Here is a 15,138-nt window from a genome sequence, read left to right on the forward strand (position 1 = left end):
ATTGGCACTTTAAGTACCACGGCGAATGTGCGGCTTCGAATACCAAGATTGCTTTCCATTCAGCTTGAGAAATAGAAACGGAAGTCTGCACCAGTACAAATATCAGAGAAAAACAAAATACTGGTAACAATGTTGCAACTACATTTTTATAAAGATTCATTACCAGACTCTGTGAGCAACGACTTTCAGAATTTAAACAAATTCAATGAGCAGGTAAGCAATGCAGGAACCCAAAATGATGTTATTAATATGCGATAGAGACACTTAGCCAAGGCTAGCTAGCTAGCTAACTATGTAGGTAACTAACTCGCTGAATATGTGGTCACAGACAGCGGTTTCAAGTGTTCTATCAACATGTGATTCATTTAAAATACATTCATGGTCAACTGCTATATTATATTGCACTGGACTGAAAATACTAGCAAATAACAAGGATTTTGTAGTGAGTTGTCAACTACAAGTCATGTGATGACTGTGTGACACTTAGCAATCACAATCAATGTACAATGTGTTTAACAGCAGCAGTTCAGCCACAGTGTAGCCTACTTTTCCTGCATTTTCAGGTTTAGATGATAGGAGCGCCTCGATGAAGCTCAACTGATTTATGCAGTAATGCCTGTTTTGTGTCTGAATGCAGCAATTTGTGCGACTTACAGAGATACTCTATAACTTCCTGCTGGAACCAAAAGAGGTGAGTGAAGGAAGTCTAGCATATCAACACACTGGCTTGATTACAACGTAAAGTCTATTCAGTGTCCTGCATTGTGTTGTGTTGTTGTGCTTGTGTGTGCAGACAGACAGGTTCCTGCAGGAGCTTATTGAATTTGCGGGAGCTAACAAGATGAGTGCTGGTCCACTGAGAAACCTGATGAAGAGTGTTCTCCTGGTTCCACATGGTACATGCCTTCATCGTCATTACTATCATCACCACCATTCCGCACAATTTTTTAACCCTCGTGCTGCCTTCGGGTCACATGACCCAAAGGTTCATAACGAACCATCGTTGTGTTTACCCAATTTTACCCAATACAAAAACAAATAAAAATAATTTTCTTTTAACCTTCGCAATGTGGGGGGTCTGAGACAGCCCAACGGTTAAAAGAAAATGCTTCACTTTGTTTTTGTATGCGGTAAAGTTGTCGCAATACGACGGTGGGTCACAATGACTGATGGGTCAGAATGACCCGAAGATAACACAAGGGTTAAACATGCAAAAGACACACTTGAAGCTAACTGCTTCAAAAATATATTTTATCAAGACTGAATGGTCTATTGATAGAATGAAACATTTGACAAAAGCTATCATTTAGATGATTTCAGGCTAATTTTTAATTTATTTATTCAAATGACTTCAGGAGCCCTCAAGAAGAATCTGACAGCTGACCAGGTTAAAGAAGACCTCCTGACGTTAGGTACGTAGGGATACTGTACCAGAATGAACATGTATGGGTCTCACTGAGATTATGTCATCTACTGTTATGTTGTCATGATTTAATATCTGTGTTCATTTTCTAGGCTTAAATGAAGAGAAAGCGTCTCATTTTTCCCAGCAGGTAATCTGATCATTACGTTTTTCAAATGCTTCTTGTTAACTTTAGGGGACAATGTCATGGGCTATATGCCACAGCTCAAAAAATCTGTAAATTAATACATCAATAAAGGCCCTGGAACATTAACACAACGGTAAATCACCCCACACTTTAAAATACAAACTGACAATAGTATCTATTATGTAATGTGCCGAAACAGGGAGTGTGCTAGTCAGGCTTGATGTTGCTGATCAGTTGTTGTGTATTTTGGTGTCCAGTGGAGCGTCCACTATGCTGTGCTGTCCAGGCTGGCCGTAGGACAGACCTTGATGGTCAACCAGCTGGTGGACATGGAGTGGAAGTTTGGAGGTAAGAGTTCAGTAAAATAGATCTGTATTCAACACTGTTCCATCAATATACTGTACATTGAACACATGTGAATCAAGGTTTTAAATAATCAAAGAATAAAAGTTGTACTTCTGTACATGCATAAATAGAAGTGATCGTCATTGGGCAAAATAAAGAACAAGTGTGCTGATGCTGAAGAGAAAGAGAGAAAGGAGGCTGTGGAGGTGGATTGAGAGCTTAGGAGAGACATAGCCTCTGTTCCCACCGTTCTGCTCTCATAGACACACCACACCTCTATCTCTGTGAAAGCTGCATGTTTATTCATATGAGAGCCAGAGACTAAAGTCAACGGTTTGTTTACTTTAACGTGAGTTGGTCTTTTCGAGATTTTATCAGGTTTACAAAACAATAACAACAGCCTCTTATCAGTAAATCATAGTAAATCAACAGTAATGACCCTTGCCAACCCTATTTAGCCTTAGTCATGGTAATGACCTCCATGCATGCAGGTTTAGAGGGCTATGCTAAGCACTTGGCTATGCTAAATAGCAGTGTTGAAATGTAAAGTTTTACTCATTCAAAGTGGTGTGTGTCTGGCCATCGGGGCTGGAGTGAAGGCCAGCCATAAGACCGAAGGAGCCTAACCCAGACTATGCTTATGTGTACGCATCACGCATGGCAACGTACACAAACTGATATCCCACTGTGTGTGTGCGTATGCACGTAACTACCTAGTAGTACATCTGTCTTTGAGCGTATGTCTAAGATGGCCTTCAGTGTGTGGTGTTGGAGCTCGTAGGTGAGATCCTAACATTAAGGTGGCAGCTTACTAAAGTGTGTTTTCTCTTTTGGCAGTGACGGTTGGGACCAGTGAAATCCAGAAGCTTGGCAACATCTTTCTTCAGGTTAGGATATGCAGTGTTTTGTTGTACGTGGCTCTCAGAGCACACGTGTTGTTCACGTTTAAAAGTAAATTGAAAATAATACGTTTGAACACCAAATAAATTGTGGTTTCATTCTAGTTGAAGTTGGTCATCAGGAAGGGGAACTCCACTGAAAATGTCCACATGGGTATGCCTGACATTGTGTGCTACCGCAAAATCTCGTTGGATAACATGTTTCCTAGTACTCAATGTTCCTCCGTTTTCTTCTGCAGAGTTGACACTCCCACAGTTTTATAACTTCCTTCATGAGATGGAGAGAGCTAAGGCCAGCATGGACTGTTTCAGCTGAGCCTCAGCCCTGCTGTTGCAGCCCGCTGGAGTCCTGCAAGTGCTGGGAGGGCCTGGTCCAGGTCGAACTGGAGGCCCTAATGACTTCTGTGGAGACCATCAATGTGTAAGCCTGGCCTAGGGCTTGATTTGGGATTGGTGCTACCACAAAGGACAGTCTTGAAGCTGCTCGCCCTGCCCTGTCCTTCCAGCCGACCTCGACGACAGTCCACAGACGTTCTAGAACACCTGGAACCTCAGAACTTTCCAGACTTTTATTCCATGTTTCCCTAAGTTCAATGGTTGAGTTATTTTAATTAGTGACTTGTGATAAAGATCTGCTCATGTTGCTTTTGAAACCATTTACTATAGATTATTATGAAGAAATGTTAGTTAATTATTAGTCACATTTGCTGCCACTACTGCATGCACGGCTATCCTGATTTCCCATGGCCTTCGTCATTTGTTACTCCTGCACATTTAGCACAGTGAAATCAAACTTGATGTTCTAGTTACACTCATCGACCAAATAAAGTATATCTATCATGTTGCTGATCACTCGGTCTATTGAACTTTGGCATTGTCACCCCTTTACAGCCTAGCCAGCTGAATTGGTGAATTGGATATTAGCTCGTAATGTCAGGCTACAGTAGCTGCTCATTCCAAACTACTTTGGCAAATTATTTATGATCCAGTAAAAGATCTTGATGGAGTCCTGCCCCATTCCTACCTGGATTCTGTGTCTGGTGTGAGTGGCATGACTTTCTAAAGATCTTCTAGATTGGATCTGTCAGGTAGACCTTCTGTGTTTAAAAACACAGAGCTGATGTGTTGATAAGATAGATTAATGTGAGACCGAGGCCCAGACCCAACATGTATGCATTGCTGCCGTTGGTCATGCATACTGTATAATTAAGTGCAAAAAAAACAAAAGCAAATCTACAACAAATATTTGACTGACAACCGGCTTTAAAATCCTGGCCATGATTGGTGTTTATTAGAAGTGTTACAGTAGGCCCAGACCCAACATGTATGCATTGCTGCCGTTGGTCATGCATACTGTATAATTAAGTGAAAAAAAAACAAAAGCAAATCTACAACAAATATTTGACTGACAACCGGCTTTAAAATCCTGGCCATGATTGGTGTTTATTAGAAGTGTTACAGAAGGGCACTGAACTACAATGTGATGAGTGTCTCTCTCTGCCTGCACTAATAGACTTTTACTCTTTAATCTCCTGGTCTCTATCAAAAAACACCTTCCCCTCATTAACACCTCTACTCACATTTCATCCTCCCACATCCCCACATCCTACCTTCAACCTGAGTGCTGCATGTGGCTGCATGTCGCTGCACAAATTTCTTTCTCTCCTATCCTTCCTCTCCCCCATTGTCACCCCGTCTCATTCCCACTTGCTCCCACACTGGCTGTAAATCTCCAACTGTCACATTGGCCTAACATACAAGTTCTAGCCCATAAAACATCCAGTAGATAGGATGGGGTCACCTGTCACTATAGTACATCCATTCCCATTACCAGAGGCTCCAGATGGGGGAGAAGTCCAGCAACGCCTGGCGTAATTCGATTAGCCGTAAACAAGGCCCTGTTTGCACAGTCCAGACAGACAGCAACTGTCGCCTGTACAAGGGGGATTCCTTTGCTTCTGCAAGGTCCTATAAAGAAATAAAGCAAACTATATTGTGTGTTTAGATTGGTTTCTCCTGAGGAACGATAGCTACACTTACTTGCTAACTAGACACTCATTGTGTGTGTGTGTGTGTGTGTGTGTGTCTTTGCATAATGGCGTGTGTGTAAGAGATACTGCTGAAGAGGAAGTGAAGATTGTATACCAGGTAAGCTACTTTAATTACTAAGGCACCTGTTGTGTGTGTGATTGTGTTCCTAGATTCCTAGTTCACACAGTTTCACCATTGGCTGTGTGGCTTGGGGGATTGAGGTTTATGTGTCCAGTGTCAATACAGGAAAAGAGCACACGTCTATGATTTCATGAGTTGGTACATGAAGGAGCGTGCATTTAACCCTTGTGCTGCCTTTGGGTCACAATGACCCGAAAGTTCACAACGACCCATCGTTGTGATGCGACAACTTTACCCAATACAAAAACAAATAAAAAGCATTTTCTTTTAACCTTCGCACTGAGGTGGGTGTGAGACAGCCCGACGGTTAAAAGAAAATGCTTCACTTTATTTTTGTATGAGGTAAAGTTGTCGCAACACGTGGGGGGGGTCACAATGACTGAAGGGTTACACTGACCCGAAGATAACAAAAGGGTTAAAGGAGTGTATGTTCCGAGTTGTGTTTAGTGTAATCCCATTTTAACCCGGTTCAAAATGTCCCAGGTATCCAACGGTTGCCCCTAGGTGTGCATGTGGGTTTCCAGTTGGAGGAAAACCATTTCTCCAATCAATCTGTTGATACCTCAGGGGCTGTGTCTGTATAACATTTCCCCTGAGTATTATTATCTTTTTATGGATATTAACTATACCCTCAAGGTGCTTTCACAAGCGTGTGAGCATTTCTACCTTACGAAGCACCCTCAAGCCTTTTCAGTTGTGCATCAAAAGGAACTATTGCAGCCATTAATCAGTCAAGCCTCTCAACCCATGTAGACCAAATATGTACAGGCCAGGTTCTACACCAGTATCTTCAATACCAGTAGCTTTAACCAGCTGGCCTCCGTCTACACACTGCAACACAAAACCAGGCTGAAGAGAGATGGAGAGATTTGTCACTCAGTCTTGTCCAGTAAGCAAGCTTCTTTCCTTCACCGTCTCTCCTTTCCTAACTCCATCTTTTTCCCCCCTAACTCCTTCTCTCGTTTCCTAACACCTTCACCTTCTCTCCCAACTCCTTCACTCCTTTCAACCCTCTCCTTGTCTCTGCATGGATGTGACTGTGAGAATTAAAGAAGTAAATGGCTGTTCATGTGCCAACTGCCTTTTGTCTTCACATCAGAGAAAAACAGAAGCAAGTACACAAGCACTGAATTATCCAGGTCAGGAAACAGGGTTTTAGTGAGTGTGTGTGCGCGTTTCTGTGGACATGTGTGATCATGCATGTGTGTGTGTGACTGACAGAGCTGTTTTCTGTCAGCTCCATCATGTGGTTTCACAAATGAAACACACCATCCTCTACTCTCTCCCTCCTCCTTCCCTACCCTCCCTCCTCCTCCCCCTCTCCCCTTATTCCTCCTCACCAGAAATGGTCACTTATATCCCTCTTTTATTTATTCAATCTTTCTCACTCACATGCACTGCCTGAACCGGGGTGTTCAGAGGGTAATTGATGTCTTCCGGCCTAACACAGTGCCAGAGACAGCATGCTAGGCTCTAACCCTCCCAGACCCTCTAGCCTAACTGCTGGAAACCCACCACACCAGGGGTGTTGTGGCAAGGGGACTTCCTGTCGTTTATCAGCCTCGTATCTGGGAAAGGCAGAGTCACAGCGCTAAGGTCCCTTGAGGAAAGAGACTCTCTTCTTGGGGTTGAACATAAGCAGGCAAGGGCCGGGTTTCCCAGATTCGTTAAGAAGCCTAAGAGCTTCTTAGGAGCGTTCTAAGAGCGCTGTGAAAGAAGGACGTGTTTCCCAGAGTCGTTCTTAGCTTAAGAAGATCTTTCACTAAGAAGGAAATGTAAGATCAGCCTGACCCACTCTTAACAGCCTTCTTAGCGACCAAACGCTCACTGCAGCTGCATCAGGGAAAGTTATATCTGACACTCAAAGGAATACTAAAACCATGCGTGATGATAAATGTGCGCCCACAGCTGCAGAACAAGAAAAATAATAGCATAAGAATAAAAATAAAGATATAAAAATAAATAATTGCCCATGTGTTCCTGTAGCACATAAATAAAATGAATCATCATTACTATCACTCATTACGTTTTCACACACATTCTGCATATGCATATGAGTTTACATTAGCTATAAAAACATCAACAACCCTGTGGTATTTCACAGATATCAGGGAAACTGACAGGTGTAATTGAACTCGGCTGGAACCTCATCAAGAGAGGCTCCACCTGCTAGTCTATATAAAGGCGTTGCTGAAGTCCACGCGTGTGAGACACCATGGCTGCAATACAGCATATTCTCGCTGCTAATCAACAGCGTCGCCGTGCGCGAAGCCAGACAGTTTATATAAATGCCTATGTGCGTCAGCACTTCTCCCCACTGAATGTGCTGTCGGACCGGGCTGTCCAGTCCAAGTACCGGCTTCCCCGTGTGGATATCCAACGCCTCGTCAGAGGGCAACCCGATGCAATTTTGCCCTCAGCCCGGAGGTGCAGCTCCTGGCCGCGCTGCGTTTTTACGCAGTGGGGAGCTTCCTGGAGGTGGTTGGGGACGGCACCGGCCTCAGCAAGGCATCGGTTTCACAGAGTGTGGCAGCCGTGACACCGATCCTCCTGCGCCATGCCCGGACACACATCAGAATGCCCACCATACGGGACGAGGTCCGCCAGGTCCACCGTGGATTTCATGCCATGGCTGGGATCCCCCGGGTGATTGGTTTCGTGGATGGCACACTGATCCCAATCCACAATCCCTCCCTGGTGGATCCGTGCTGGATTGGGAGGAAACATTACGCTGCCTTCAACATAGGGTGCCACCCCCCTACTCCCAACATTAAACCCACTACCATCACACAACCCATACCAACTATCATGTAGGCTATAGGGCTTGAAAGCTAGGAAATGACGCAAAATGATCCACAGAACACATGGTTGAAAAGGAAAATAAGTTTATTTAAAAAAAAGAAGAGAAATGGGGTGTTGTGTGTGATTTATGCGCTGATAAAGTGGTGGGTGATCGATTTGCCTGGCATCGATTGACTTAGTTTCAGCACCACGGCGGTGGGCAGCTCCCTCTAAGAGCTTCTTAAGAAGCTTCTTTGGCGGGATCCTAAGAAGGCAGTTAAGAACGCGTCTGGGAAACACCCCTATCTTAGAGCTCCTTCTTAGCCGAACCCTTCTTAAGAGCCTTCTTAAGTCCTTAAGAACGATCGAATCTGGGAAACCCGGCCAAGGACTGTACACACACACACACACATACATTGTAGTGCAGGCAACATTAAGATTATGATAATTTAGTAACTGTTAAATAACAATTAGTAGCCTATTCAACTGTTCAGAACTAAGTGATAGCCACTTAACAGTAGAAATTCGTAAATTGTAATGATATGAATTCTTAAATTTTGAGGAAACATTAAACGATAATAAATGCAGGTTTGATTTTCAAGATAATTTACTTAACAATAATTGTTCCATTAATGACAAAATACTTTAATCTCTAGCTCCTGGCTCGACCATCCACATATTCATCAAAATAGGACAAAGATGTCGAGGAAAACTATTTGAGCATAACATTCATTGTAATATAAATGGAATTGCATTGCTCACAGGCAGAGAAAACAGATACAGATACAAACGCAAATATGCACAGGCCTAGATGGAGTGAAAGAGGAAGTTTATAATCTTTTGGCTGTCGTCTTATCTTGTTCTTATACATCAGAATTCTGAGCAGGGCTCAGACAAGCAGAAAAATCACCCTTTAAATTTTCATAATTCAAGATTTTTGAGTATTGTCTCACACGCTGTAATGGTGGAAATTCAAGTGGCACTGTGTAGATCTGAGTAGTCAAGAGATGTGGTTTTAATACAATTTATTTAGATTATACAATTACGTAATATTAAACAAAGCTTTGCTGATCAGTCATTACGAAGGAGGTGCTAGCCACAGGTCGTTCGCAAGAGTGATGAAGAACAACCCTAAAACCCTGCCTTATATAAACTTTAGATCAAATGGTTCTTCTGATGGTCAATCCATCAATGTAGCAAACTCTGTGATTGGTCAGCACTGCTCAGTGACAGTTTGACTCCACATCAAGTGTCCCACAGTTCTTTGATGCCCCAGCTCCCTCTCTAAAGAAGGAGATGGTTAATGATACACAAACAGGACACAGGACACAATCTCCTTGGCCAAAAGGTTAGGTCAGCTCGCTCAACTGAGATAACAATCTCCCCCAACCCCCAGACCTAACTAAGAGGTCTTAGTTAGGTATCATAAAACAACACCATAAATACCTTAAGACAATCTAAGTGTCCATTCTACAGAGTAAACCACACCACAGAGCCTCAGTTTCTAACATTCGTCTGTCTATAACAAAGGAACTTACCTTTTACCGCTTAAAGAAACATAAATATTGTAACTATGTCAAAACCTGCCATAACACACGCCTCCATCCTGTCACCGCACAGCGACCTGCAATCTGTGTCAGGAGAATTAAAGCAGCGATGTTATTATCTCTGACTCCTAGTGCTCGGTTTTTTCCTGGTTTATGTTATAACACGCACTTTTTAACATAAAAATATTTCCATCATTATATATTTGTGATATTTTGTCTACGTTAAACATTTGATGTCATGACAGTGAAGTATCCCATCCCTTTACACTTCTAACCCTTCTTTGTCCAAATTTACTTTTTATAACCCTCCATATCATACCGATCTGTTTAGTGAAATGGAAGTACCAGGCTGTAAGTGAATCCTCACTTTCAAAACCTGAAGCCAGTCCGAAAACGCCGGTCACTGTTTTTTCAGTCCAGCTGTTCTGTCCTTGACCGACAGTCCAGTCCAGTCGAATGTGCTTCTGAGTGAATTTTATTCCAATAAGTAACCAGTATCCTGTTCAGTTTCTCATTTAGTAGAGAAGTCTGAATCTCTCAAAACACATGTTTACTCGCAGACGCATAGACGGAGACAGAGCAGCGGCCAATGAGGTATTCGACCATTCAATATTCTGCTGTGCAGCCAATAATGCCATGGAATTTATTTATGTTGCACCATTGTTATTCGTCCACCAGTGGCCGCTGTTATCCTCAATCAGATCTGTGCTCATTCAGCTCCAGGTAACTTGGTAATTTGGTAGGGCCAACTCAAATTTTGGTGCGTACAAAGCAACCCCCCCCCCCCACCACCACCAATGTGTCAAATCAGGCACTCTTCTGGCAAAACTCTAAACACATTCTCATTCACCAAACACATTTTGCACTGAGATGCATTTGTGCTGCAAAAAAAAGAGGTAAACACAAGCAGCAGACAGTAAACACAAGTACAACACAGTTGTCATCTGTAAAACACAATGACTCAAAATTGTTCACACTTGTTTCTAATGGCGGTTTGGGACAATGTCAGCTTTCAAGGCTGGATCCACCACACCAGAGGGTTTTTACCCCGTTTTTCTTTGTTGACAGTACTAAGTTGTGATGGTTACTGTAATATTTTCAAGTCAAATCAAACGTACAGTATTTGTATAGCCCTTTTTATAAGAAATGTCACAGAGGGCTTCACATATGCCATAGAACTGCCCCTCAGCCAACCTCAACCCTCATGGAAGACAAGGAAAAACTCCTAGAAAAACTCACTACAGGAGAAAAAATTAAAGGAATCTTGGGAGAAGCAATTCAGTGAGGGATCCCCTCCTCCAGAGACGGTTGGTGAAAGAGAGGTGCAGAACACAAGCTAAACAGTCATACAACAGGAAAGTGTCAATGGGTGTTAAAACACCAAAATCCAGTGTTTCAAAATCCAAAATCCATTTTCTTTATTGCTACGTAAATGCATTTACTGTGTATACATAAACAACTTTGTCTTTACATGTAACTACATGGCCTGGATGCTGTGTTCTCCATTTTTTTGTGTTGTGTCTAATGATTGCTCCATAGTGTTTATATATTGATTTGCTGTGTTTATGATCTGACAGCTTTGTTTGATTTTGAGCACAAATTACATGGTTTAGGTGCGAGTGTTTGATTTTGCCAGAAGAGTCAGAGGTTTAGGAAATTGAGTTTGAATATTTGGTTTTGTGTTTACAGTTTTGAGAAAATGGTTGACTGTTTCAAGAAATGTGTTTTAGCAATCGTGAAAAACTGTAATAAAGAATAAAATTGACCAGACGAGTCAGGTACCTAATCGGAAATACAATACCACCAACATCCACCGGGGCCGTTGCCTCAAGCCGAGGAGCGAGGGGTGGGGGTCTGGCTACAACAGATGAGGGAGTGAAACAGCTCATTAGGGGAATGTAGTGCAGGTGTGTGAGGGGTAACTCCTCTGGTGACCTGGACCTTTGGAGCCGGGCTGGAAGTGTGACAGTCACACAATCAATCATTCAAACAACAAAACATTGAATACATTCCTCCATTTACATTTACATTATTAGTGTGTGTTGTGGTTGTTACATGTATGTGTGTTGTGGTTGTTAGTTTCCAGACAGGTCAGTCAAACACACCAGGGTCAGGATGATCAGTGATACAGGAAGCACTTGATTTACTAAACCCACTGAGACCAAAAAAGTCCAGAGCAAAGCTCTGAGTTAAAATAAACACAACATTTCAAATACTTGTCCCAAGCATCACCACATCCTTAATTATCCTGCTTTATTCAACTGTTGGGCTGGTCAACCCTCTTCCTGCAGATTTGGAACCACAAATGGAACAAATATGATTCAGCTTGTCAGCCAGGTAATTATTAGAATCTGGTGTTTTGGATTAGGGTTGAACTCAATCAATCACCACCTGCCCCTCTATAAATACAATTGACTAGTTACACGTCTACATATCCAACACACGCAGCTGCTGTTTGTCCTTGAGTCTGATTTTCTTGCCTCTATTAATACAAGTTGTCTGAGGTGAGGTTGTTTTTGTATAATGTCTAGAAAGACCACGAGTCCTCGTCTCACGCTGGGTGCTTTGATCTGTAAGTACCTGGTCTCTCTGGGCTGCTCCTGGGTGAGCAGGAGGACTACTTTATATTTACATTATCATTCAAGTTTGAAGTTGTAGAATTAGATTATGGTTTGTGACTGGATTCACTGTAAGGTAACTCCTATTGCTCCCTCCTTTTAAAAATGTAAACTTGAATGTTATGGAATGATCACAGTTCCAGAGACATCGTGAAACATTTCAAAGACTAGTTCAGAAGTCATTTGTTTTGGGATACTTTAATGAAAGGTGTATATTTTAGTTATTTGACTATGGGTTCAGGTGTCAGGTACGGAGTCAGGTGGCTGAGCGGTTAGGGAATCGGGCTAGTAATCTGAAGGTTGTCAGTTCGATTCCCGGCCGTGCCAAAGTGACGTTGTGTCCTTGGGCAAGGCATTTCACCCTACTTACCTCGGGGGAATGTCCCAGTACTTACTGTAAGTCGCTCTGGATAAGAGCGTCTGCTAAATGACTAAATGTATGGGTTAAATTGGAGCCAGAATGGTCAAAGTAAGGTGAAATGAAATGGATAATGGAATTGATTACAAGGCAAAAAAGTAGGACAAGCCAGAGCTGAAAGTGCTTAGGAGATAAAGAATCCACAGAACAATGCTTCATAATTCCCTTTTATACCAAACTATAATAATTAGAACAACCAGACCACATCTTGACCCTTAACAACATGCAACAGTAAGTTACAAAATGAGGTGAGACCATCAAGTAGACTCCATCCAGCAACTCCAGATTTTAGCCTGAGAGGTGGGGGCAGGGTGACACTCAGCCTTGCATTACTTCAATGAATTGTTAGTTTCCGTTTATGAAATGTAAAGGGGTGGGGGTGAGTTTCTTGTCTTTCCACAAATATCCAGAAGGCGTTGTAGATGTTGCAAATGCATCTGGGTCCAACTGTATATGATGCTCTGGGTCCAACTGTATATGATGCTCTGGGTCCAACTGTATATGATGCTCTGGGTCCAACTGTATATGATGCTCTGGGTCCAACTCTATATGATGCTCTGGGTCCAACTGTATATGATGCTCTGGGTCCAACTGTATATGATGCTCTGGGTCCAACTGTATATGATGCTCTGGGTCCAACTGTATATGATGCTCTGGGTCCAACTGTATATGATGCTCTGGGTCCAACTGTATATGATGCTCTGGGTCCAACTGTATATGATGCTCTGGGTCCAACTGTATATGATGCTCTGGGTACAACTGTATATGATGCTCTAGGAATGTTTACGGTCCATATTTGACCAACTGCCAGATTGTGATTGTGATCTTTCTGTCTTTTTCAGTGCTGGCATGTTGTATGTCTACAGGAGCAGGTAAAACTCAGAGCCTGATTGTCCAAGGGAGGATCTGCTTTTTGTAAACGATTGACAATTATAATTTGTACTGTTTCAGTGACTACAGACATCTGTGAAGGTCAGCAGGCCACCCTGAACTGTGGTACGTTGCTACACTGTTACAGTTGTACAGTTGCCTTGCTATACTGTTTCCCACAGCATTGAAGTTACATTAATGGTAAGAGAATGGGGCTTAACTTTTTCCTGTTTCCAGGGAGTTCTGTGATCAACGTGGTCAGTGCTAACTATGGACGCACCGACCGTGTGACCTGCATCTCTGGTCGTCCACGACATCAGATTCGCAACACCAACTGCCTCAACCCCACAACCTTCCCGTTGGTGACTAGCATGTAAGACACGTGCACGCACACAGACATGCGTGTTTGCTTTTTCTCACACTCATTTTGCTCCTTCCACCTTCCCAGGTGCAATGGGCATACAAGCTGTTCTCTGGATGCCTCCAACTCTGTGTTCTCTGATCCCTGTTATGGAACCTACAAATACCTGCATGTGATCTACAACTGCATTCCCCCAAGTTGGTATTTGTGTGTTTGATTGTGTGTGTGTATAGCGTTGACACTGACATATTTGTACTATTACTGTTTCAGAGACGACAGTGATCTGTGAAGGTCAGCAGGCTACCCTAAACTGTGGTATGTTGTAACACTGAATGCTGTTGCCCTACTATGCTGTTAATAGTTCCACACGGCATACACTTTGATGGTAAGAAAGCAGAGGTAATAACTTCCTGTTTCCAGGGAGTTCTCATATCAACGTTGTCAGTGCTAACTATGGACGCACAGACAGGGTGACCTGCGTCACTGGTCGTCCACCAAGCCAGATTAGCAACACCAACTGCCTCAACCCCACAACCTTGCTGTCGGTGGCTGGCATGTAAGACACGTGCACGCACACAGACATGCGTGTTCTCTCTCACACACACACTCACACACTTATTTTGCTCCTTCCCAGGTGCAATGGACATACAAGCTGTTCTCTGTCTGCCTCCAACTCTGTGTTCTCTGATCCCTGTTATGGAACCTACAAATACCTGTATGTGACCTATACCTGCACATGACCTACACCTGCGGTAAGTGATCTTTACATCACTCTGTATGAGTGACGTGTGTGTCTTTTATAATATAATATTTGTTGACTGGCACTTTCTGTTTCAGTGAGTATTGTTGGGTCGAAGGAGTGGACCTGGATGTGAACCTGTTCCAATGCCAAAGACTGGTTCAATATTGAATAAATTCCACCATTTTCCACCATTTACATGTATCAGTGTGTTGTGGTTGTTTCCAGGTCAGTCAGAAACGCATCAGGGACAATATGGATCATTGATGTAGGAAGCACTTGATTTACTAAACCCACTGAGACAAAGTCCAGAGCAAAGCTCTGAGTTAAAACAAAACCTACCTGGTTTCAAATACTTTTCCCAGGCATCACCACATCCTGTTCTTAGTGTTATGAAATGTAGTTATTATTCAATCCTTTCCAGCCGGAACATACAAAACAATTATTCCCATGGTTCCTGCCTTAATATCTTTGCTGTCCACACAAATTATTTCTGAACTGCCAGATACCTGGCATGTAAGACACGTGCACGCACACAGACATGCGCGTTCTCTCTCACAAACGCACACTAATATTTGATAGCCAAATCCTTGGCCTGAATACTTCCACTGCAAACATTTATCATATCTTGGTGCATCTTAACAAGCCAAGATTACACATTTGTGTGGCAGATGGCCTATTTTAAAATAGAAATTCCCACATTAAAAAGCATAATGACAGTTTGTATGATTTGAAATTGTCATTTGTCATCACACTAGCATTTTTAATTATCACGGTAAACAATTACACTGCAATGAACTGAAATTACACAAGTTAAAATAACAACCTGTAATTATTA

General features: G+C 42.6%; 2 protein-coding genes across 2 annotated transcripts; both read left to right on the forward strand.

Annotated features, from left to right (window-relative positions):
- The first annotated feature begins 45 nt into the window (after positions 1 to 45).
- commd7 (COMM domain containing 7) lies at positions 46 to 3,638 on the forward strand. Its single transcript, XM_062458377.1, has 9 exons — positions 46 to 213; positions 638 to 691; positions 794 to 896; positions 1,356 to 1,412; positions 1,516 to 1,553; positions 1,808 to 1,898; positions 2,733 to 2,782; positions 2,900 to 2,948; positions 3,034 to 3,638. The coding sequence occupies exons 1-9, from the start codon at positions 130 to 132 to the stop codon at positions 3,108 to 3,110; spliced, it is 603 nt and encodes a 200-aa protein (XP_062314361.1). The 5' UTR covers positions 46 to 129; the 3' UTR covers positions 3,111 to 3,638.
- An 8,145-nt stretch (positions 3,639 to 11,783) lies between these two features.
- On the forward strand, positions 11,784 to 14,425 carry LOC134018443 (L-rhamnose-binding lectin CSL3-like). Its single transcript, XM_062458378.1, has 9 exons — positions 11,784 to 11,866; positions 13,173 to 13,202; positions 13,282 to 13,326; positions 13,438 to 13,573; positions 13,649 to 13,758; positions 13,832 to 13,876; positions 13,982 to 14,117; positions 14,196 to 14,313; positions 14,399 to 14,425. Exons 1-8 carry the CDS (start codon positions 11,818 to 11,820, stop codon positions 14,299 to 14,301), a joined length of 657 nt encoding a protein of 218 aa, XP_062314362.1. The 5' UTR covers positions 11,784 to 11,817; the 3' UTR covers positions 14,302 to 14,313; positions 14,399 to 14,425.
- The last annotated feature ends 713 nt before the right edge of the window (positions 14,426 to 15,138 follow it).

Source organism: Osmerus eperlanus, chromosome 4 (assembly GCF_963692335.1).
Source record: "Osmerus eperlanus chromosome 4, fOsmEpe2.1, whole genome shotgun sequence".
Taxonomy (NCBI): Eukaryota; Metazoa; Chordata; class Actinopteri; order Osmeriformes; family Osmeridae; genus Osmerus; species Osmerus eperlanus.